Below are 22,730 nucleotides of genomic sequence, written 5' to 3'. Positions count from 1 at the left end.
CCTGCCAGTTAGCTTCCTAGCGGCCAAGGAGAAAGCGCTCTCTCCCGTCGCCCCCTCACCCGCTTCGGGATGCTTCACCTCTAGTCTGTTCTCCATTGTGGCCTCTTCCTCCCGCACCTGTGCTCACATCTGGGCTGCGGCCGGCCCCTCTCTCACCCGCCCTCCCTCCAGTTACCTTGTCTCCTCGGCCCACAGCTCCACTCTGACCCCCATCTTTCTTGGCCACGCCCATTCTCCTTAACCTGCCCCTCCTTCCAGTGGACGCCTCCACCCTGACCCTGACTTCTTTCTCCTCTAGTCCCACCCTTCCCCTTTGAGGTCCAGCTCCTCCCTCACTTAGGGTCTCCCTTCTCCTCTCCTGCCTTCCCAGCTCTGGGCTGTGCAAGCCCACCTGTCCCCTGCTGCAGCCCCCCAGATCACCTCCCCGCTGCACCCCCCTCCCCATCACCTCCTGCTGCAGCCTCCCCCTCCCAGGTCACCTCCCCACTGCAGCCCCCTCCCCATCACCTCCCGCTGCAGCCCCCCCTCCCAGATCACCTCCCGCTGCAGCCTCACCACCCAGCCATAGCGGCATGAAGAAACATTCAGCTAGGAAGAGAGTGAGCCCAGAGTTTAGAAGACCCCAGACCCTTCAGACCTGTTGGTAGGCTCCCAGACTCCTAACCACCACCATTATGTGCCGATCCCTACCCATCCCCAGCCTCAGAATTTACCCCCAAAACCTGTTGGTCCTAATTCTGAGTTCTGGGACCTAGTAGCCTGCTGGAGGGAAAGTATGTCCTGAGTGAAAACTGAGTCCTCTTGACACTGGCTCCCTGGAGCAGTACACAGAGGGCAGAGCTCCAGGGTTGGATACAGAACTGATTGTCACATGACATAGTAATTCCTGATGGCAGTGCTCAGAAAATTCAAAACCCTGGTCAGGCCCTTGCACCCAGAGGTCACAGCAGCCCTACTCATGGATGCTGGAATATTAGTAAGCCATGAAAAGGGCATGAAGCATCCACAGAGGCCATGCTGCTGGGTGCAGCAGCCATCACAGCCATCCCGCGCGCGCGTGTTTGTGTGTGTTTGTGTGTGTGTGTGTGATCCGGGCTGCCACGGGTGGGAGAGCGCTAAATGCCACTCACTGCCACTCCTTGGGAAAGGGTGTCACCAGTTCCTCCTGCTGAAAACCTCATCAGAATGCAGTGACTCAGCCCACAGCTACTGTCAAATGTTCACCTCAAGGCACGGTTTTGGGGTCACTGCGGTGGAACCAGCCACAGCACCATAAGCAGGCACTGGCACCCCGCCCAGGGCCTGCCCTGGCTGCTTGGACCTGTCTCCCTCCGGCTCTGGGAGGTAGGTGAGGAAAGCCAGGCCAGAGAAAAAAGGTCTCCTGTGTTTTTTAAAAGTGACCTGCCTTCCTGCACCCCAAGAAGAGCAAATTAAAGCTGCCAGGAGGCGCCGTGTTCTCAGTGATTATCGGATGGGAGGGAAGCACGGGGGAGATAAACCTGTGCTGTGGGGTGCGGCCGTGTCCCCAGGCACAGGTGCTGATGGTGACCTGCCACGTAGCGCCGCAGACCAGCCGCTGATCTGCAAGCACCGGTAAGAAAGGCGGACTAAGCCTGGGGGCGTCTGCTGGGCCCCAACTTCTATAGCCTGAGGGGGGTGATACAAACGGGACTTTGAGGTCTGAGTAACTGTCTGTACGATATAGCAGGGCAATGCAGACAGCTTCTCAGCAGAGCAAAGTGGGAAGGCCGGGGAGCCTGAGGGTTCAAGCCACAGCCTTTCTTTTTCTTGTCTATTTCACTAGGCAGGGTCTCCACCCACAGCCACACCCCCAGCCCCTCAATGGGGGCTTCTAGGAAGGGCACCACCTGAGCCACCTAGAGCCCCCAGCTTCTAGGTTCTGGATCTGCAGTCCAGGCTTGGTCAGAGATCTTCAGAGCCACAAGGTTGAATCACGGGTCCTTTGAGACTCATGATCCACCTCTTCCCTACCCCAGGAAGATCAGGTCACCCCTGAGTAGGATCCCTTTTCTTGTGCATATGTGAACTGCCTCCTCACAGACCCTGACCAGGCAGGCACAGATAAACCTGAGGCTGGAGTCAGACAATCATTCTGGCTCCCGTGGCTTCCAAGAACTGTTTTGTTTGTTACGACTAATTCTTTTACTCGTGTATCCGTGTTTATATCCATATGAGTGCCTTGGAGCCCAGCTGAGGACGCAGGATCTCTTGGCACTGAGCATGCTGGGAACAGTCCTGGCTTTTCGCCACTGAGCCTGCTGTCCAGCCCCAGCTACCAGGAAGTTTACACTGCTTCCCAGCCTGTGTCAGTGTTGTTTGACAGCTTCCTCACCAAGCCATGGCTGACTAGGTTAGGGTTCTGTCTCCGACCCTCTCAGGCGGCAGTTATCAACTTGTGGGTGCAGACCCCTTTCGGGGTCACATATCAGGTATCTTGCAGATGTTTATATGATTTGTATGATTTTAAGATTTGTAACAGTAGCAAACTTAGTTATAAAATAGCAACAAAATAATGTTATAGTTTGGGGTCACCACCACTCTGGGACCTGTGCTAACGGGTTCCAGCATTAGGAGGGCGAGGTTCACTACTCCTCCCTGTAGCCCAGCTGTGAGAGACAGGGACCAGGCAGGGCACACAGACCTAAGATACAGTGCATTGTGGGTACCAGCACTCCCTTTCTCCCCTCCCTTCCTTCCTGGTCTGGCTTTGGAAAACAGAACCGAGAGAGGATTGCTCTTTATTTTGCTAGAAAACTTTATTTAAAGAATACTAAAAGGCCAGGGCCTGCTTGAGGACGGAGCAGTTGGCTCAGCCAGGCTAGGATGGAGACACCTGTCCAGAGTCCTGCCCAGGGGAGCCTCGGCAAGAGGGTGAGCACCTCAGCAGCTGGCGAGGTACATCCCTGCTGGGACAGAGCAGTGGCCTCGTGTGGGCTCCCCGTCAGGGATCTCCCCCCACCCCCAGCACACCCCTCACCTGGCAACTACCTGTGGCAAATCTCCGCTTCACCAGGGACATACGGTAGCCGCCACCCAGCAGCTCCAGGTCCAGGCCAGACAGCGTGGCGCCCTCGCTGGTGAACTGCGCGGCCACCGGGCTTGGGGTACTGGGTCCCGACTGAGGCTGCCAGCTGGCAGACAGGTGGCCCGAGCCTACGGGGGCCGGGGAGGTGCTGTCAGCCTCAGCTAAATCGGACCTTGCAAGCCCACGCGAACCCCTCAATCCAGGCTCCAAGGCTCAGGGAAGCCCTCCCGCCACAGGTCCTTTGCACAGGCCAGTCCCCTGACATTTTTGCCCTGGGATTCTTCAGGTCCCATGAGCACAAGAGCACCCCAGTTTAACAAGTGCTTCCCACCAGGGATTTCTCCCATGCAGCAGCTCCCATCAGACATGACTCACCCCCTGCCTCACACACATCTGGAAGCTTCCATGTGAACCTCTTTTCCTCTGTGTTCCTGGTAGCAGGGGAAGCTGGGTCAGGCTTTCCACAGAGTTACCAGTATGGCCCATGCAAACCCACCGCCCAGCCGAACCTTGGTTTCACCACCCGCATAGGCGTGGGGCGTGGCCCCTGAGCAGCAGCAGGGCGGGCTGGCTTACCAAGTAGCAGCAGGCTGCAGGCGCACACTGGTCACTGGCTCCCCCACGGGCAGCAGGATCTGGACGTTAGTGAGCGGTGTGGACACGGCGGTGGCGCCTGCACGGTAGCTGTACTCCACCGAGACCCTTGTGAGCGTGGGCCCGCACTGCCAGTGGGCGCTCATTTGCAGGGGCACTGACTCGGGTCCAGGGCGGGAGAACTTGGGAATGAAAGGACCGGTGGCAACACCGCCGCGTCCTGCATTATGCAACCGCACTCCACCTCCCACGCGCGCTCCCAGCCGGGCCTCGGACCAGACGGAGTACCCCACGTGGCCAGCAGAGGGCAGGAGAGCGCAGACCAGCCAGGGCGCTGGTCTGCCCCCATTTCAGGATAGCCCGGCTCTGCCCTCGCCCCACCTGGTACCGCAGCAGCATTAGGTTGTAGTAGGAGGCGGTGGGGTTCTGCTCCGCCTGGTGCTGCAGGGCCTCCGTCAGCGCCGCCATGTTCAGCCAGAAGTCTTTGGTCTCTGGGTCACTCTGGGAGGGGTCACTGCAGAGGCAGGACATCCTCACCTCAGCGCCCTCCCACTTCAGCCAGTCGGTGGGAGAGGTAGTTCCAGAGAGGGAGTGCCACCTGCCCCGTGCCGCACAGCAACTAGCAGGAGGCGCTGCGGGCGCTTAAGACCCTGGGCCCCTGGCTCTACGGCCATCTGGGACCTTCTCGGCCACCCATGCAAGGCACCTGAAGATCAGGTCAGCGTTGGGCTGGAAGTGTTCCACAGGGGCCGTGTGCACCAGCCGGAAGCTGAGGACGGGCGGGGGCGGGGTCCCACTGAACACACGAACGATTCCCGCAGGAAAGGTCATGGTCAACTCCCCGGTGACTCGAGCCAGGCAACTGTTTAGCCAGGGACAGACTGAGTGTGGTATCTGTGCTCCACCTAGCAATGTCCCACCTGCAGCCCCGAAGCTCTCAAGACCTTCTCATTGTTCCCTCTCCCCAGCTTCTTTTTCTTCCTCTCCTACCGGACGAATCTCCCAGCCCCCTCGCCCACCCCGGAGCCTAGGCTTAAGAACTAAGGAAAGTGTCTTCCCCGGATCCCTTTTCTCCTGGGCAACCAGAATCTCAAAACAGAATGAGCTGCTGTTTTGAACATCCCTGGCATGGGTTAGGGTCTAACAGTCTCCTCTTCTTTGGGGCTTAACATTCAGATCTCATCTTGTGGATGTCACCCCCAGGGATTGTTCACCCCTGGCCTGTCTCCACCCCACGTCCCTTTGACTCAATGCCCACGGCCACAGACCAGCCTCAGGACTCCCCAGTCTCTCACTCAACTGCCCTCTGGTTGACCCTGCATTTGGCATTGCTGTCCCCTGTGACTGCCTACCTGGGGCTGTGGCCTCGGAAATAGGCATGGACATACTCAGTGAAGGCCGTGGCCACTGGCAGGGTGTCCTGCGAGCCTAGAACCACAGGGCTGGGGCCTCGGGAGATGCCTGTGGGGACACGGGGTCAGAAGCAGGGTAGGCCTCACGCACTTAGCCAGCCCAGACAGAAGGGGACCCACCCCCAAGGCTCTCCACAGACCATGTCCCATCTGGGTGGAGAAGCTGGGCCGGTCCGGGGTGATGCCAGGGGCGGAAGATCCCAGCGGGGAGGGGCTGAGTGACCGGCACTGCAGGGCACAAGAGAATTGGGACTGAGAGCTGCCAGAGCTGCTGGCAGAGGCCGCCGCTTCCTCACACTGCCTCACCAGCATGTCACCCACCAGGTCGCCATTGCTCCTGGTGAGTGGACAGGACACCTTCCTGGACCGAGGCCTCCTTGGTGGCGCAGCCAGGCCTTCCCTGGTGGAGTCAGCAGTTGACGTGGAGTCTAGAGTCAGGACAATACTGGGCTGAGCCTCGACAGGGTTGAGGGCTAACGCCCTCAGGGAGAGACAGGGTTCTGGGACTGCCCCACACAGGCTGCTGGCTGAGGACTGACAGGCTGAGGAGGGTAAGCCGCAGATTTGGTGACGGCAGAGTGAGAACACCTGAGCCCCTGTCACTCTGGTGCCCCGCCGCCTCGGCTCTTTCCCATGCATGCCAGCCAGCTGCCTAGGCTGGATTCTGCTCCAAGGATATCTCCATTCAGTGGTGGCCGCAGGGTTCAGCTAGCCTCCTTCAGCACAGCTGTCTCTGGCCTATCATCCTTGTAGCACTCCTGCAGCTCAACCCCAGCCTCACGGCCAGGGCGACTCCAGCACCACACTGCCACAAACTCGACACCTGCCCTCCTGCCCATCGGGTGGTCCCACCTAGGAAAGCCTCGCCTGCACCTAGCCTTCCCTGGGGACACCCGCCCTGCCCGGGGACACCCGCTGGGGTCCCGCTCACCTGCGCCTGCCTCTGGCCCCCACGGACCTGGCGAAGGTGCACGGGGCATTGGTCCCCTGGCTTCGGAATGCTGTGCCCTGCAGGTGGGTGGACTCTGTGGGGTGCCCGGCCGGGGGACCCAGGACTCAGGGGACGGGCCAGGGGCAGCGTGCGACGGAGAGTCCAGGCCTGAGTCCTCCACGTTCTCAGGGGAAGAGGATGAGAAAGGAGAAGGGCTGGATGTGAAGCCCAGGCTGCTGGAGCCTAGGAGGGAGGGGGCGGTCAGGGGCATGGTCGCTGCGGTCCGCACCAGCGGACCCTCTTCTGGGGCTCCAGCCTGGGTTGGAGCCCTGCTGCTCCCCACACACCGCCCCGGCCTTCGGCAGTGCACACCCCCTCTACCCGTGAAGTCCTCGTGGTCGAAGGCAGACTCCAGTGGCGGCCCAAAGAGGCTCTTGGACAGCGGCTCCTCGGAGGCCGATGGCTTCTCCACAGAGCTGGGGACAGCGACAGGGGAGGTCGGAGCCACCGGCACAACTCTGTGGCCTCTCTGGCCCCCGCCCCTGCGTCCCTTTCCCTTGGAAGACCATGCTTTCTGAAATTTTGAGCCTCGTCTACAGGCCTCCCTCCCAGACACAGCACAGGTCCAAGAGTGGGACCTTAGGCAGGGTGTGTGGAAGCTGAAGGTAGGGACATGTCCCCGCGAGACCCACCTGCCCGTGCGTGGGGCCGACCGAGGTCTCTGCGGCTTCCCAGAAGCATCCCCTAGAGCAGACAGAGCCTTGAGTTTCTGTCCCAGAGGCCCAAGGTGACCAACACAGTGGGCAAAGGGATTGAGCCGGCGGGAGCCCGAGCATCTGTGTGAGGAAGTGACCCACCCTGGCCCAGGCTAGCCCAAAATCCTGCTCCTGCTAGTGCAGAAGTCCCGCTCTGGCTCTAGGCCTGGCTCTGCTGCCCTTCGAGCTCTGAGGGTCAGAGCAGCTCAGCAGCCTGTCTGCAGCCGGCTCTCATTCTCAGCTGTCCAAGCCATCATTCGCAAGTCCCCTCCCAGGCCTCCTACACCCGCAGCCAGCTACTCACGTGAGGAGTGACGTTTCATGGTGCCCTGCGAAAAAGCAAAACATCAAGCAAGGTCAGGCTCAGCAGCAGCAGCTGGCCCCGGAACCCCTGTGGTCCCCGGCTCACCCCTGGGCCTGGAGGGAGGATGAGGCTGCCAGCTGTGGCCCTGAGCTGGGCGGCTGCAGCCTCGGAGCTGCAGGCCACAGCACGCATGGGGGCGGGCTTGATATGCACGTAGAACTTTCTGGGCTCCTCATCGTCGAAATCTGAGTCACTAGAGGAGAACCTCGGGGGCGCGGCCGCACATGCGCCACTGTCAAGGAGCCAACCGTGAATGTGACCACACTCCTCCTGTGCAGTAGTTCTGTCTCCTGCTCAGGACGCTATCCCAGGAACTCCCATTCAGCCACTAGACCCCAACACTGGCACCCTTCTTCCAGGCAGCCCCCAGGATAGCCACCATAAAAGTCCACTTGTTGCGTCTGTCTGTCTGTGTTTTGAGAGAGGATCTCTCTTCACAGCCCTGGCTGGCCTGGGACTCCCAGGCTGGGCTCACACACAGACCCGCCTGCCTCTGCTCCCGCGGGCACACAACCTCTCAGCCCTGCTCATCTTTCCCATCATGTAGCACAGGAGCCACCCCTGCCCTCTCGGGGACACAGTCACCTAAAGGATATTGTTCTGAGACACATCGGGGCGCACACTGAAGCCTTCGTCATCCACCTCGGGAGGAACCTGGGGGGAGGGGTCAGGACCAAGAATACAGTACAGGATGTAGACAAGTCCAAGGGGGAAACTGAGGCACAGCAGAGCTCTTAGTCCCTCACATGGGGACCACAGAGGTGAGACATGATTCGGAGCCCCACCCTGAGCCCCTCTTTTCAGGACTTGAAGATCAACCCCCACCCCAGCTGCTGACCATCCCCCATGGTACTCACCCCCAAATCAGACTCCAGGAAGTCACTGGGGACAAAGGAACAGGGATGAGTAGTCAGAGCCCCCAAAGGGGGAGCCCACCATATTGCCCCAAGGTGGGCCATAGGTTGGGGCTCTGGGGCTTCACTGAGACTGTTGGGGGTGTATCATGAGGGAGCTGAGTCAGAGATACCCTCAAAGAGTAGAGCACTTGAAGAACTAGCCTTGGTAAAGGAAGGGATCATGGCCAGCCTAGGCTACGATGCGCCAAGCAGCTTCTGGCCCTGCCTGGGTAAAAGGAGGAGTTCCAAACTTGGGGAGTAGCACTATTGGACTAGCTTAGGTGGTTTTTCTGGGCTAGCCCAGCCGAAGGCAATCCTGGGATAGCCTGAGATTGGGAGAGTGTCATGTAGGGGACTTCTATGCTAGCAGGGGCATGATTCTGGGCTAGCCTGGGCCAGGACAGAGTACTTCCTCACACAGATGCACGGGGCTCCCTCCGGCTCAGTCCTGGAAGGCGGAAGGCCTTGGCTCCTCGGAGACGTTTCATTGCTATTGACAGAGGTGGGCAGCTGAGCTCTGGAAGGTTCTCTCCATCTCTATTTAGATCCCCCTCCCACACTACCAGGTCTAGCCTGGGCATCCAGGCCCAGACGTACTTGCCTTCCTGCAGGGCCGCTGAGCTGTATGCTTCGAAGTCCAGAGGCCCTGGGGCAAAAGACGATGGGGGAGTCTGAGGGCAGAACCAGGCCTGCCAGGATGGAGGGTGTGAGAGGGGGACCTAGGTGTGGCAGACAACATGAAGACGGCAAGGGAAGCAGGGCTCTCCTGGTCACCTGGACCTGGGGATACAGTGTGTCAGAATGTGGGGGCTAGTGATATTTAGGGGATTGAAGAGGCAGGCTCAGAGAAGTTAAGAAATATGACTAAGGTCACACAGCAAGGCATGAAAAAAGGACGGAAGCCAAGCCTGACTATGAAACTCCGGCACTCAACAGACAGCTTGTGCTCAGCAACCACAATGGCTCCCTTCGGCTTTGGAGAAACAGCCAGCCTCTGAGCTGACCTTTCATAACCTCTTTGGAGGGAGAATAGGTGAGATCAGTCATCAGATGCCTTCTGGGGGATGCGGAACTGCCGCCATTTTTTTGAAAGAAGAAAGAGAGGGTCTGGGAGACCCGGCTGCCACTCACCCGGTTTCTCCCGCCCGGTGCCCTTGCTCTCTGCAAACTTCCTGAGCAGCATGTCCACAGTCACATTTTCCACGTTCTGCTTAAATTCCTCGTGCACCTGGGTGAGTGGAGGCATGAGAAATAGGGCAGGGCCTTGGTGGGCGGGGCCTTCGTGGGCGGGGCAAGGGGAGTGGCGCGTTCTCACCTGCCCAATCTGCACGTGGGTGTCCTCCACAGAGTGTGCATAGGAGCCCAGCAAGGCCTTCATGTGCTGCAGGTGTGCCTCCTCCATGGCCTGAAAGCGCTGAGGGGGGAAGGGCATGAGACCCAGGCTGACCAATCAGCTCAGCCCAGCTCCTGTCCACTCTGCCTGGCTTAGGGAGGCACCAATGAGATTCTGATTTAGGATTTTTGGTGCGAGTTAAAAGGATACCGCTACTCCCCCACCCGCTGTGTGCTGGCCTTTGACCCCAGACAGAGGCATCTCTGAGAGACTAGCCTGGTCTACATTGTGAGACCATCTCAAGAAGAGGGGCCTTGGGACTGGAGAGATGGCTCAGAGGTTAAGAGCACTGGCTGCTCTTCCAGAGGTCCTGAGTTCAATTCCCAGCAGCCATCTATAATGGTGCCCTCTTCTGGCCTGCAGGTGTACATGTAGGCAGAGCACTATATGTAATAAATAACTAAATCTTTAAGAAGAGAAAAGTGGCCTTGCTGGATTAGAGATATACCCTTTGCAATCACAGATCTCCTGTCAGCTAGGAGTTCCTAGAAACCCGCGAGCAGCAGCAGAGACGACTCCTAAGCACACCACTGGAATGCCTGGGTCCAGGCTGACACGGCCACGCCCACTGGCCAGTGGTGGCTCCACTCAGCAAACCCACATACAAACCGGTTCAAATGACAATTTCTGCTTTTTTCTCAGAATGCCCAGGCTGACCTTAAATCACACACACACACACACACACACACACACACACACACGGCATGCCAGAGCCACTGGGCCGTGAGATCCACAGGGCCGGGTTCTCACCAGCGCAGAGTCAAGCATCTTGATCTCGAAGTCTGCGCGGGCTGAGTTGTACTTATCCACGGAGCGCCTAAGGCTGTCAGCAGCCTTCTTGCTTTTCGTTTCCGCCTGGGAACCATGGACAGGGGATAGTCAGGAGGCTTTACCGCCTAACAAGCCATCTGAAAGCCGGGGTGGGGGTGCCCACACAGCTTCGTGCCCAGCGCTGTGTGGCATGCTGGTTCTTTCTGGTCACGATGCCAACAAACCTTGTCCATCTCCTTTTGGCTGGTGTTCTCCCTGCGCAGCCGCTCCAGGTCCATGCAGCGGCTCAAGTAATTCTCGCGAGACTTTGGCAGGAGCTGACCCACGCCTGCCAACACCTGCACTGCATCCACAGTGCCCAGAACCTCCTCCTTGCACTGCGAGGGGGCGGGGGAAGCAGGGAAGGGGAGTGGCTCAGGAGATCCCCCACCCCCACCCCGTGGGCCTCTCATGCTCTTCCGGGCTCATGTCCACACTCTGAGCTGCAGGCATGTCCCGGGAGCCCCCGTGCCCCTGCATGCCTGCTGAAGCAGCCCACTACCTTCTTGTGGGCCTTGAGCTGCTCCTCGCCATAGCGGAGCACATCCTTGAGGAGGTCGTGCAGCTTCCGAGTCAGCTCCAGGTGGCACAGGGCCAGCTTGTCCGAGGACACACGGAAGACCTCCCAGAGCGGGGCGAAGGTCCTGAGGACAGGCAGAGCCCAGCACGGCTGGCACACCAAGGCCGTCATGCAGCACAGCTGTCATTGCTGATAGGGAACTCGGCAGTCGTGTCCACCTGGTCACCCCCCAACACACACACCGCGTGCACCTGCACTCACCCCATGGGCGTCCCGTTGCTGGCCAGCTTGGACAGTTTGGCCATGGCCTTCGAGTATGTCTCTTCAATGCTGGCCCTGGGTCCGAGAAGGGGTAAAGATAGGCAGATTATGATACCCTGGGAAAAGCCCCCCCCCCCCCGTTTTCCCATCTCTACACCTCTCAAAAAAAGTTTTGGAAACTGATTGGATAATTGTTTTCCTGTGGTTAATCTAAGTAATATTTTTATTTATTTAGTTGTTTGACACAGGGTCTGGCTATGTGACCTTAGTGGATCTCAAACCCATGGTAATTCTCCGGTCTCAAGTCTCCCCAGTGCTGGAGTTATGGGAGTGCACCATCATGCCTACAGCACACGTTTTCAGTCTGACGCCAGCGCCCGGGATCGTCGCTCCCGTGTGCGAGTGTGCCGTCTTATTTTCAGTAGAAGCATCAGACCCTGGGTCATGGTTTAAGAGATGCGTGTAGGCCAGTGAGACAGCCCGGTGGGAAAAGACACTTGCAGCCCGAGACCCTAGTTCAATACCCAGAGTCCACATGGTGGAAGGGGACCAACTCCTGTGCTGCCCTTCATGTGTACATCATGGCATGAGCACTGCCCCTCCACACAGATAAGTTCAAAGCAGAAAATAAAATAAAAACAAACAAAACGGACCCGTGGGATTGGAGGACTTGCATCTGATTCCTGCAACCCCAGGAGCTCCACCCCTCGATCCTTCCAGGAGTCCCAGGGAAGATGCTTTGAGGGGGAGCTCTGGTGGACACATCCCTGGTTGGGAGTGTCCATGTGGGGGCATGTCCACCAGTGTGTGTGTCCCAGGGTGAGGGGCGGTCCCGGGTGAGTCTCTGGGTGGGCGTGCCCTGGCCCTCACCTTTCCCTAATGAAGTCAGCCAGCTCCTTGGTGGCCACAGGGCCCTGCTTCACACAATGGTAGAGGACCTCAAATCCATGGTTTTTGTCCCCCTGTAAGGGATGAGAGAGTAGAAGGCAGAGAAGGGCATCCAGGTTACCTAGCAACAGAGACAGGCCTTGGTGACCAAGAAGCCAAATGGCTGCAGAGATGGGTGAGGCCTAACCAGATCAGCTGCATTTTCCCACTAGCCAGAGAGACTGGCTTCCGCAGAGAGAAGCCTGGGAGTCTCGCTGCAGTCCTGAGGCCATCGCCTCCTGGGTCTCTCTATGTGGCCAGAGGTTGACTTCCGTCTTTCTCCTCTATCCTCCTCGTTTTCTGAGTCAGAGTCTTTTACTGAACCCGAGACTCATGACTAACGCCCAGAGACCTTCTCCTCCTTGGTGCTGGGGTGTTATGGATATGTCCTCCACGCCAGCATTTTACATGGCTGCTAGGGTCTTGGACTCAAATCCTGATGCTTGCAATGACAAGAACTTTACTACCAAAGCCAAGAGTGGGACACACCCAGGTCAGCCTTATACCCAAGTGTCCCAGGCTCAGTGTGCCATGCCTCACCCATCGTTATCAGTGGTTCTCTGCTGCCAGACAGCTGCTGATACCCTCAAAGTCCTTAGTGTATCCCTGCTCCTCACCTCATGGCTTAGCTTCCTCCTGGCCCGGCCAGCTACCCTCCAGACCATTCCACAGTTCCACAGCGACTCAGAGCACCAACCTCCCATGGAGGTCACGGTCTGTCCCTCCACCCGGTATTTCCTCTCTTCCAACTCTGTGCTCTGGGCCACTTGGGGCACTGGCTGCCCTTCTCTGAGCCCTGGTTCTCTTATGTGAAAAAATGGCAGCAATGGTATGCCACACAATGGCTTTCTGGATGAGGTATGTCTGGTAACAAGGGCCTTCTGGGTAACAATGAGTGCTCCCCACACAGCCCCCACTGAGCCGCCTGCTGCTGCTGGGGAACCCTCGGGTGAGGCTGTGCCAGGCACTGCCGCCTAGGCCATGATCTCAGGCCAACACTGGCCCATTTCCCAGACCTGGCAAGCCCTCAGCACTGTCTGCCTCAGTCTAAGTGGGCAGCAGCGAGGGTCTGGGGAGGGACGTCCAGGGCCTATGTCACTGATCAGAGCCCCTGGGTGACAGCCAAAGGACATGCTAACACAGTTTGACACCCTCTACTGCACACACATCTGCCACAGCTCCCCAGGCTTCTGACCTTGACTTATCTCAAAGGAACAGGAGCACCCTAATACTGGTCAGCATTGGGCTCCTGGTGAGGGGTTGGAGCCCCTGCCTACAATTCCCCAGTGAGGGGCTGGGGCGTGACTTGGGTGGAGCCCTTGCCTATTACCTGAGAGGCCCTGGGCTCTGTTTTCAGAAGGGCAAAAACAGAAAAGGAGCCCAATATATCAGCCACAGACCCACGATCCAGAATATACAACTTTCTTTCATTTCCTATTCTACCTTGGGAAACTGAGGCTGGTTGGCCAGCCCCTTTCTGGGGAGAACCTCTGAGCCAGTGGGATCCTGAACAAAAGGGTCTGAACACCTCTCAGCCATGCTATCTTGGGGTGTGCATGGGAGGAAAGTTGGGTGGCTTCTATTTTCTCTTCACTCATTGACTTCTCCTTCCCCCATTTTCACACCTCTATGGAATATAAAACACTGACAATCTACATAGGAGCTGCCACCACCGCTCTGAAATGTGGAGTCATTTGGGCTGCTGTTGCAGGACAGGGGTTCAAAAGCCCAGAGGACACCTCCGGGGGTTCCATAGACATTCAGTGACCTTAGGGAGAAGACTGAGGCCTGCAGGTGGCAAGGGATGGTGGGGCCCTTTAAGAAAGCAGAGGCAAATAAGAGGAGCCCAGCTGGGAAAGGAGTGGGGCTTGTTGCTAGGAGCAACCAGTTGCTTAGCAACCAGCTACCACTTTGCAAGCTGTGGGCCAACTAGAGAGGAAGGGGCCTTTCAGCCTGGTGTCTTCCTGATTCTAGGCGTCCATCCCCCAGGAGGAGCACTAGGCTGCTCCTGCGTCCTCAGTGGTTCCAGTTCCCTAGCCCAACCAACCGAGGGAGGAGGAGACCTTGGTCCTTGACTGCCACCCAGCGTCCCAGCTCTGAGATGGACTCAGGATGCTTGCTGCCACTGTGATCGCTTTTGCACAGCCTGGAAAAGCAGCCTTCAGGGCCTCAGCAAACTGGGCTTGAGGAGCCCTGAGGGGGGCTGAGCCTCAGGGTCTGCTTGGCTCTGTGTCCCCAAGAATGGAAGCTTCTCTCTCAGGGCTCAGCTGTGGCTTATGAGAGTCTCTTATCCCCAGACCTGGTTTGCAGCAGACCTAAATGTCCAATGGTGCAGAGGTCAGGAGTAGGTCACCCCCAAACCAAACTAAAACAAACTCCCTAAGATGGAAAAACAAAACAAAAGAAAACAAGAACCACCACCACCACCAGAGAATTTCCCTGGCTGGCCTGACCCAGATCTGTTCAGGCTGGCCCAGTGCGAGGCCATGTTATTCTGACATGTTATTTGTGGAGACATGTTATAGGCCAAGCTTGCTTGGGACTGCCATTCTCCTGCCTCAGCCTCCCTGGGTCTGGGATTCCAGGTCTGTACCCCACACCCAGCTCTCTACTGTGTGGCCCTCAGAACACACATGCAGCTCCAGGGTAGATCCTCAGTGCTTGCCCCATCAAAACAACCCATGTCTCCACGATTGAAATTATACCTCCTTTCTGCCCAGTCCCCCCTTGACCATAAAAATCTCTATAGCTCTTTATGAGCCTTCACCAAAATAAGAGCCATGAAGAACAAAATGAAAAGGAAACAGAAAATACAGGTCTTACCCAAAAATGTTCCCCAAAATATGACATCCTGTTGGCTTCTGTGGAGACCCCTGGTGGCCTCTGTCCTCTGTCAGTCTAAAGAGAGAGATAGGTTTGAGGACCTGAGTCAGAACCAACAAGGGCTTGAACAGGGAAATTCCAACCACCTTCCCTTGGGTCGAGATGCAGGAAGGACTAAGGAAATGAAGGCCCAAGGCCAGGAACAAGTCAGGTCCCCTGAGATGCCTCAGCCTTAATCCCGTAGCCCTAGGCAACAGGGCACATATGCCCCAGTCTTATAGGCCTTGGCATGGGCTAGGGGTCAGGAGCTGAGATGCAGAGGGCCATGGCAACTGGGGTGTTTAAGCATGGATATGAGTTTGTGAGGAAAGGTCAGAGTGGTAATTGGATGAACTGAGTTCTAGACAGAATGCTTCTAGGCCATTTCAGATATAGGGGAACGGAGTCACTTTGCAAGAGGGGAAGCTACCTGCCAAGGTCAAATGGCAGGAAGGGACAGTGAATTTTGTGTCTTGAACTGCAGAGTAGTTTCTGTGGGGAAAGTCTGGGAATGATGAGCCTGAGAGGTCAGAATCCCAGGCAGGTCCCCTGAGATGCCATGGCCAGTCCCCCACCACCACCAGGGGCCCCATGAATACCAACCACCCCTCGGAAGCTACTGTTCACCTTGCTCTAAGTCATTCAGCTCTGTGCCTCAGTTTCTCCATCTGTAAGAGACAGAAAACCTAGAAGAGGTTTAGCCAGAGACTAAACCTTTGCATAGGGGCGGGGCTGGTGGCACAGAGGGGTGGCACCAGGGCTGTCACAGGAGCCTGTGTCCTCATCCATACTTCATGAGCTGCTGGGCTGCACAGTGACAGTTGGAGCCCAGGAGGCCCAGTGAGACGGGATGGGACAGCTGACCACAGGGCCGGACCATCCGGGCCTCACTGGGAGACCCACTTAGCCCTCAGCCCTCAGTTTACCCACCAAACTAGCTGCTCCTTGTTTTTGCTCTGCAGCCAAACCTGGCCTGGACTCTGCATCCTCCTGCCTCAGGCCCTCAGGGACTTGAGCTGCAAGTCACAGCGCCTAGTGGGAGCCGATGGGGGGAGGGGCTGGGCACAGGTTCCCCCGGCCAGACATGGAAAGGCAGCATGTCGCAGATAAAAGGAGGACGCTGGGCATGCCAGGTCCCGCGGAAGGGTCTGGCAGCTGAGGGGTCTCAAATGTGCACCCTCCAGCCTGGAGCTGGGCAGTGCTTCCCTCGTGGTGAGACGGCTGACCTCCAGGGAGGAAAGCCCCAAATGCCCATGTTGTGAGGTTTTTTGTTTGTTTGATTTTTAAGGCAGGGTATTACTCTATCCCAGGTTGACTTCTAACTCAGGGCCATCCCCCTGCCTCAGTCTCCCAAGGACTGGGGTGACAGGCAGGAGCACTACCCACCTCCCTCCCCCAACCCTGTATGCTGGTGCATGGCTGGGGCCAGGTAGCTTATCTGAGCCCTAAAGTGTGCTGAAGGACAGAGACCTGACCACACCCCTGTGGCAACTTCATCCATCTCCCCTGTGGGTCAGGCCCTCACGCACGCATCCTTGGGGGCCATGACCACAAAAGCCATCTGCATCAGGCCAGATAAACTTCTACCAGGATCAAGAGGCTTTTGGGCAATGGGTGTTGGTGTCCCGGAAGCCATCAATGTCACCAGAGCTCATGTTATACAGCCACAGCCACCACATACAGGCTGTGCTAAAGGGTCATACTCCATGCTGTCCCCTGCCCCACCCAGGCCAGATACCAGCTCTCAGGGCCATGCCCACCTGGCTGCCCAGAACTCCAGCCAGCAGCCCTTGACGGGCCACAACCCACACCGGGCCAGGGCCGACTTGGAGGTGGCACCAAGGATAGGCCCCGATGCTGCCACCTGGCCCAGGAAGTGACAGCTAGCACTGGCTCCACACAGAAGGCCACAACTGGGGGACGCCTTCCTGTTCTGGACTGACAAAACTGGGTTCTGGGGTCAAACAACTCACCTATGGTCATGGAGGGCCGGGGCCCTTTGGGATGGAGTCAGCACTTGGAGGCCACAGCAGCCCCTGACACTTCCGCCAGCACTGACTGGGGGAGGGCAGGAAGCCTGGCCCGCCCTGCCTGCCACCCAACCCAACCGTCACCTTCCCGCCCAGCACCCCTGGGACGTCCCCACAGCCACAGGGCTTAGCCACACAGGTCTCGGAGCTGAGCAAGCAGGCCGGGGCCGCATGAGACACTAACTAGGATAAGCATGGCCACCCACAGAGCCTCTGCCTTGGCCAATAGGCCAACATGCCCATGAGGGGAAACCAAGGCTTTCAGATGGGCGAAGCCTCGCTCCTTAGAAAGGGGAACTCAAATATTCTTTACAACTACTTTAGGACCAGCAGGTTAAAGTTTGTTTTTAGACAAGCTCTCATGTAGCCTCAAATTTATTATGTAGCAGGGGATGACCTCCAATTTCTGACCCTCCTGCCTCCACTGCTGGGCGCTGGGGTGACAGGCATGAGCCACCATGCACAGTTTTGATTTGTAAATATTAAATGCTACAAGGTATCCCTCAGCCCCATGTTCTTGGGGTGTGTTCATTTTGCTTTTTTATCCCTGTAATTTGGAAAAAAATTAAAATACCACCAGAGGCCCCTAAAAATATTTTGGCCTAAGAGAACCCAGGGCTTCTTGACCTCTGCACCACTAGAATGAGACCCAGAGACCGACAGACACTTGCTCAGGGTCACACACACACACAGCACCCCACCACTCCCTGATACTAATTCTCCAAAACCTTGGGCCTAGGTGTGTGAACAGCGCCTGGGTGTCAAGCTGGTGCTCTGGGTGACAGGTGTAGGCTGGCTGTGCCCACAGCACTTGGCCACTTGCTGTGTGACACCCCCCCACATCAGCCAGTACTCCATGGAGAGACTGAGACCCTTGTGACAGCCTTCAACACACATACACACATTGAGCACCACTGTGTACCCCCAGTCCATGAGATGTTGATGACTCTGGCCAAACCCTTCAAAGACATCTCACTTTCTCATTGGCTGTGACCCCATTTAATGAGGACAATATCATAATTAATATCATAAGTAATATTTACAGCACGCCCTCACTCCCACAGTCACCTCTGATCTTCCCACAGGGTTTCGGCCCATTTCACAGAAGTCTCAGCCAGTCCAATCTGAGTATACAAATTTGGGGGTGTCAGGCTTCCTGTCTAGGATCACCCCACTGTCCTGCAGGGGCAGGAATTAAGTACCTCATCTCCCACCTGGAACCCCACCCAGGAACCGGCTGGTCCTGGCGTAGGTAGGTGATGGTATGTGGGTCAGGGTGTGACCCAGGCAGCCACACCAGTGGGACCAGGGTGACTAGAGTCCAGTCTTGATTGAGGGCGGGTCTTGACTGTGGGCAGTCAGTCTTATGGTCAGGTGGGAACTAGCCTGGCCTGGCCTTATGTCTCCTCTCCCAAGGCCAGACTGTACCCATCAATCAATATCATGGTTTGTTTTTGTTTATGCTTTTCTATGAGGCAGAGTCTGGCTATGTAGCCCAGGCTGGCCTCAAGCTGTAGACCTCATGGCCGCAGCCTCCAGAGGACTGAAATGACCAGACTCAACCCATTTTAAAGTGCGGGAAACTGAGCCTCTCTCAACCTTTGGCCCAAGACTGGGGTCCCCATCTAGCAAAAATGGGGCACTAGGGTTGGGAATCTGAGACAGTCTGGCCTCTTCACCCTCTACATTCCGAAGAGGAGACAGAGGGTCAGAGAGGTGCTGTCACCTGCCCAAGGTCACCATGAAGCAGGTCTCGCGACGCAGCCGGCAAGCGGAGGGGCGGCCACGCTGCCACCTCCTCCGCACCCCATCCTAATTCTGTCCCTGGGAGCATATGCCAGCCACCCCCCTCACAGAGCGCGGGAGTGCCCGGTGCAGGCTCCAGGCCTCTCCAGGCCCGGCTTGCAAGGGAGGGGACCCCACGCTCCACACCCCCCGCCCCCGCCCTGCAGAGCCCCCACCTGCCCGTCAACCCCAGGGAGGTGCAATGAAGGAGAAAACCTCGGCTCGCAGGCGAGGATGGGAGCGCTCACGAGCAGCGAAGAAGGTACCTGCACCTTAGGGCCAGCGAGCTGCGGTCTAGAGACCCCAGAGGAGATCTGGGGGTCCCGAAGGGGTCCCCGCCTCCCAGCCCAGGGTTGAGGGATGCAGGGGAGCAGCGCTCCGCTTTCTGCAGGCTGCACCTGCGCTCGGGTCTGGTCAGGGTGGCCGCTGTGCCCCCCGCCCCGGCCCCGAGCCCGGGGACACTCACCGCCTCGCGCCGCGGCCACCTGCGCGCTCCGGACTCGCGTCCCGCCTTCCCAGCGCCCTGCAGAGCCCGCGGCTGGCCCGGCTTACGGGGTGTGGCCAGGAGGAGCTCCGCCCCGCGGCGCTTCACGAACCCTGCGCTGGTTGGCTGAACCGCGCCACTCACCCGCAGGCTATTTTGCATATTTTAAAGCGACAGGAGAAGCTTCTACTTTCTGCACCTGTCAGTCCAGCGGAAACAAGGGAGGGTAGAGGGAGCAGCATTTATTATCTACTGCGTGCATGGTTCACGGAAGAACCAAGCCCTCCGAAGCTGTGAGTGAGGTTATCTAATAATATATTATGTAATACATAGTAATAATAATACTTGGAGCCTCATTTCACAAGAGCCCTGAAGAACAGAGAGGGCTGAAAGTTGCTTTGGAAGTCACACAGCAACTCTGGTCCATCCATTCATACTGCACATCATTCGTTTATTTACTCAGGCTGTGTGTGCTGGTGATGGAGCCACGCTGTGTTCAGTCACCCCAGATGACAACTCTGAGAAATTTACAACTCCCTGGCCTGGGCTCCGTTTCAACCTTCCATTCAGGGACACGTGGCCATGCGTACTGCTGGCCTGGAGTGCAGGACCCGGTGCTCCGGCCTCCCAGGTCCTTCCGGGCCATTTGTCCCCACAACCTGCCGCGTTCTCTACATGACTCAGTCATATCTCTGGCTATGAAGTCATGGAGATAGTTCACCAGGGTGAACTATAAGAAGGAACATTGTGATCGTGTGATCATGTGAGCGTGTGTGTGATTTATACACACATCTCAGTGGGTGACTTTACTGGCTGGTTGTGTGTCAACTAGACACAAGCTCAGGTCATCAGAGAGGAAGGAGCCTCAGCTGAGGAGACGCCTTTATGGAATAAAGCTGTAAAGCATTTTCTTTTTTTTTTTTTTTTTCCTTCTTATTTATTTATTTATTTATGGTTTTTCGAAACAGGCTTTCTCTGTGTAGTCCTGGCTGTCCTGGACTCTATTTGTAGACCAGGCTGGTCTTGAACTCCCGGGGATCTGCCTGCCTGTGCTTCCCGAGTCCTGGGATTACAGGCTCAGGCCTGACGCCACACCCAGCTGTAAGGCATTTTCTTAATTATGATTGATGTGGGAGGCCCAGCCCACTGTGGGTGGGGCCATCCCTGGCTGGTGGTCCTGGGTTCTATAAGCAAACAGGCTGAGCGAGCCATGTGAGACCACGCCAGTAGGCAGCACCCTCCGTGGCCTCTGCACCTGCCTCCTGGCTCCTGCCTGAGCCGCCGGTCTGACTTCCTTTCATGATGGTCATCACAATAAACTATTCTGCCACGGAGCCCGAACGAGAGCGGGTTTAGATGTGTGATGCTGCACTGTATTCAGCAGTAGAGCGGGAACCACTGACTACCTAGTACTTCCTGCCTTCAGAGGCTAGCCTGGGCTCCGTGTGGAGAACTGGGTGTTCAGAGGCGGCTTCTGGAGGCGTCTGCTCTAGGATTTGGTCATCACCGGATGAGTCCACCAGTAACTCCCAGCTAGGCGGCTGCGACATGATGGGCACACTAGGAGGCAGGGCTTCAACTGGAGATAAGCGTCACCCCAGCAACCCTTCTGGGAAGTGAGCAGCTTTGCAGGGGCTGGCAAACTATGACCCCAGTGACCCTGGCCCGAGGCAGGACGAAAGCCGGGCCCTGCCCAATCCCGTGGAACAGCGCCTCGGAGTGGCTGGTCCTGCAGGACTCTTCCAGCACTGCACGGCTTTCTTTTGTTTTGTTTTTTGGGAATGCTTTTCGGTGTTTCTGCGCGCACTCAGCCGCTGTGCTCACCGAGCCGCGCCCACCCGCCAGCTTCCCTTCTGACTAGTCATTTTAGCTTTAGCTCATTTCACCTTTAGCTCTTCCGTCGCCTCCAAAGCCTCCTGGGGACTCCGGCGAGGTACCCGGATGGACAGCCGGGGTGGGTTGTCTTCCCGCCAGGCAGGGAACCCAGCGGGACTGCGGCACCTCACACAGGCGAGGTGTGACGAGCATTCCCACAGTCCACCCTCCTTGCAACCCTGGGCCGAGGCGAGCTAGAGAGAGGAATCCGAGGACACAGGCCGCGGCTAAGACACGGAGAGGCAACGCGGCGGCCTCGGGAACCGCGGGGGGAGGGGGAGGGAGACGCAGTCCCCACCAGGCTCGGATGCCGCTAGGCGCGTGCACGCACACAACCTCTGCAGCTGAATCTGGGGACCGGCAAGCCAGGCGTCCTCCTGTCTCCGCCCACTTCCCTCGGTATTCGGAATGCAAGAGCAGCTTTTTAACAGGGGTCTGGGACTCGAACTCGGGTTCTCAGGCTTGCAAGGCAATCGCTTCACTCACTGAGCCATTCGCCGGCCCACAAATGCCGCTTTTTTTGTTGTTTTTTAAGACAGTCTCATCAGGTGGCCCAGGCTGACCTCACCTGTCCACATGCTCCCGCCTCAGCCTCCTGGGCACTGTGAAGGCACTTGGTCCTACTCCTAGCTAAGACTTGGCTCCAACCCGGCCACTAGCCCCTCCCCGTCCCTCCTCTTCCAGCACTCCCCCTCTATGCCTGCCCCTCCCAGCACCCCTCCATGGCCCCCTTCTCCCCTCCCAGCAACCCCCAGTGCCCGCCCCCTCCTCGCCCCGACTCCCTGGGCTGTCAGCTTGGCCTTGCTCCCCTTGGCGTCCACCCCGGGTCCTGAGTGGCAGCTGGGGCGCCGGGGTGTGGCTAAGGGCTCGCGTAGCGTTTCTAGTGAGGAATCAGCCAGAATGGGGCGGACCGCAGACAGCTGCGGAAGGAAGGGAGGTGCGAGAGGAAGAGAAAGGAATGGGCCGAGGGAGGGTGAAGGGTATGGGGAGGGCGGACTGCAGTGAGGGAAGAAGGCTCGCCCTGGCCTAGGATTGACAGGCTGATCCCGCCTCTCTGCCTCCTTGGCTCCCAGGATGGGCTTGGGCCCTGGCCAGCCCAAATGGCATCTCTCCAGAAGGCCTGGCCAGTTGCTGGAGCTGTATCCATTGCCTGGTGCTGGGAGTGACCAGACAATGAGAAAATAGCCAGGTTCCTGGGAGGCTGAGGCAGGAGGATGGCTGGTTTGAGGTCAACAGTAGATAATCCATCTAGTGAGTCCATGTCAGCAGAGAAGTCCGGGAGAGTGGGTCAGTGCTCAGCCACGAGCACATCACCAGCACACTAAAGTGACGAAGCTCTGGGTTTGGGAGCTTTTTTTTTTCTTTTAATTTTGAGACAGGTGTTCTGTGAAGGCCTGTGGCCCTCCAGTGCACAGAGATCCACCTGCCTCTGCCTCGTAAGTGCAGGGTCTACAGAGTGAGTCCTGGGACAACCAGGGCTACCGGCTAAAAGTAAAAAAAAAAAAAGCAAGCTGTGCTCACAACCTTCTCCAGGTCTTGTCTTCTGAGGTGCGGCCAGGTGCCGCCCAGGGGGCGGTGTCTGGATAATGGGCTCACACGCTCCTTGTCTCTACTGTGGTCACAACCCGCTCATACCTCAGTGGCAGCGGCTGCTTTACTTGCTTGTCCTGAGCTGGTGACATTACTTTGTAAGGTTCTATAGAAGCCCTGCTGGAGGTGGTGGGGACGGAGCCTTGGGGACAGGCATCTCTGCCCTCCCTGTCAGTCACATTTCTGGCCAGCCAT

At 57.6% G+C, this 22,730-nt stretch overlaps 1 protein-coding gene across 9 annotated transcripts; it reads right to left on the bottom strand.

Annotated features, from left to right (window-relative positions):
• Nucleotides 1–2,758: 2,758 nt before the first annotated feature.
• Fcho1 (FCH and mu domain containing endocytic adaptor 1) lies at nucleotides 2,759–19,192 on the bottom strand. Of its 9 annotated transcripts, XM_021638105.2 has the most exons (28): nucleotides 19,053–19,191; nucleotides 15,399–15,439; nucleotides 14,733–14,807; nucleotides 11,853–11,944; nucleotides 10,983–11,057; nucleotides 10,704–10,845; nucleotides 10,387–10,539; nucleotides 10,142–10,246; nucleotides 9,314–9,412; nucleotides 9,130–9,226; nucleotides 8,600–8,644; nucleotides 8,416–8,488; nucleotides 7,960–7,984; nucleotides 7,699–7,756; nucleotides 7,148–7,326; nucleotides 7,043–7,067; nucleotides 6,676–6,727; nucleotides 6,365–6,459; nucleotides 5,984–6,226; nucleotides 5,374–5,480; nucleotides 5,193–5,280; nucleotides 4,993–5,101; nucleotides 4,347–4,502; nucleotides 4,022–4,154; nucleotides 3,623–3,822; nucleotides 3,422–3,477; nucleotides 3,010–3,174; nucleotides 2,759–2,927 (listed from the first exon to the last, which is right to left on the bottom strand). In XM_021638105.2, the coding sequence occupies exons 3-28, from the start codon at nucleotides 14,757–14,759 to the stop codon at nucleotides 2,902–2,904; spliced, it is 2,625 nt and encodes an 874-aa protein (XP_021493780.1). In that variant the 5' UTR covers nucleotides 14,760–14,807; nucleotides 15,399–15,439; nucleotides 19,053–19,191; the 3' UTR covers nucleotides 2,759–2,901. The 9 variants fall into 9 exon arrangements, with proteins under 9 accessions (XP_021493780.1, XP_021493776.1, XP_060237981.1 ...); XM_021638101.2 differs by having other exon boundaries at nucleotides 5,193–5,480; nucleotides 6,356–6,459; nucleotides 19,053–19,192; XM_060381998.1 differs by having other exon boundaries at nucleotides 5,193–5,480; nucleotides 6,356–6,459; nucleotides 15,399–15,457; nucleotides 19,053–19,132.
• Nucleotides 19,193–22,730: the final 3,538 nt, after the last annotated feature.

This window comes from Meriones unguiculatus, chromosome 4 (assembly GCF_030254825.1).
Source record: "Meriones unguiculatus strain TT.TT164.6M chromosome 4, Bangor_MerUng_6.1, whole genome shotgun sequence".
In the NCBI taxonomy this organism is placed as follows: domain Eukaryota; kingdom Metazoa; phylum Chordata; class Mammalia; order Rodentia; family Muridae; genus Meriones; species Meriones unguiculatus.
This window is presented reverse-complemented; position numbering and strand designations above follow the sequence as displayed.

Coding starts and splice junctions, on each gene's coding strand:
- Fcho1 (XM_060381994.1), bottom strand. CDS start 12,613: ATGGGAGGTTGGTGCTCTGAGTCGCTGTGGAACTGTGGAATGGTCTGG. Junction 10,846..10,982: donor AGCAACGGGACGCCCATGGG/GTGAGTGCAGGT, acceptor GCCTGTCCTCAG/GACCTTCGCCCCGCTCTGGG. Junction 9,413..10,141: donor AGATGCTTGACTCTGCGCTG/GTGAGAACCCGG, acceptor TTCCCCCCTCAG/CGCTTTCAGGCCATGGAGGA.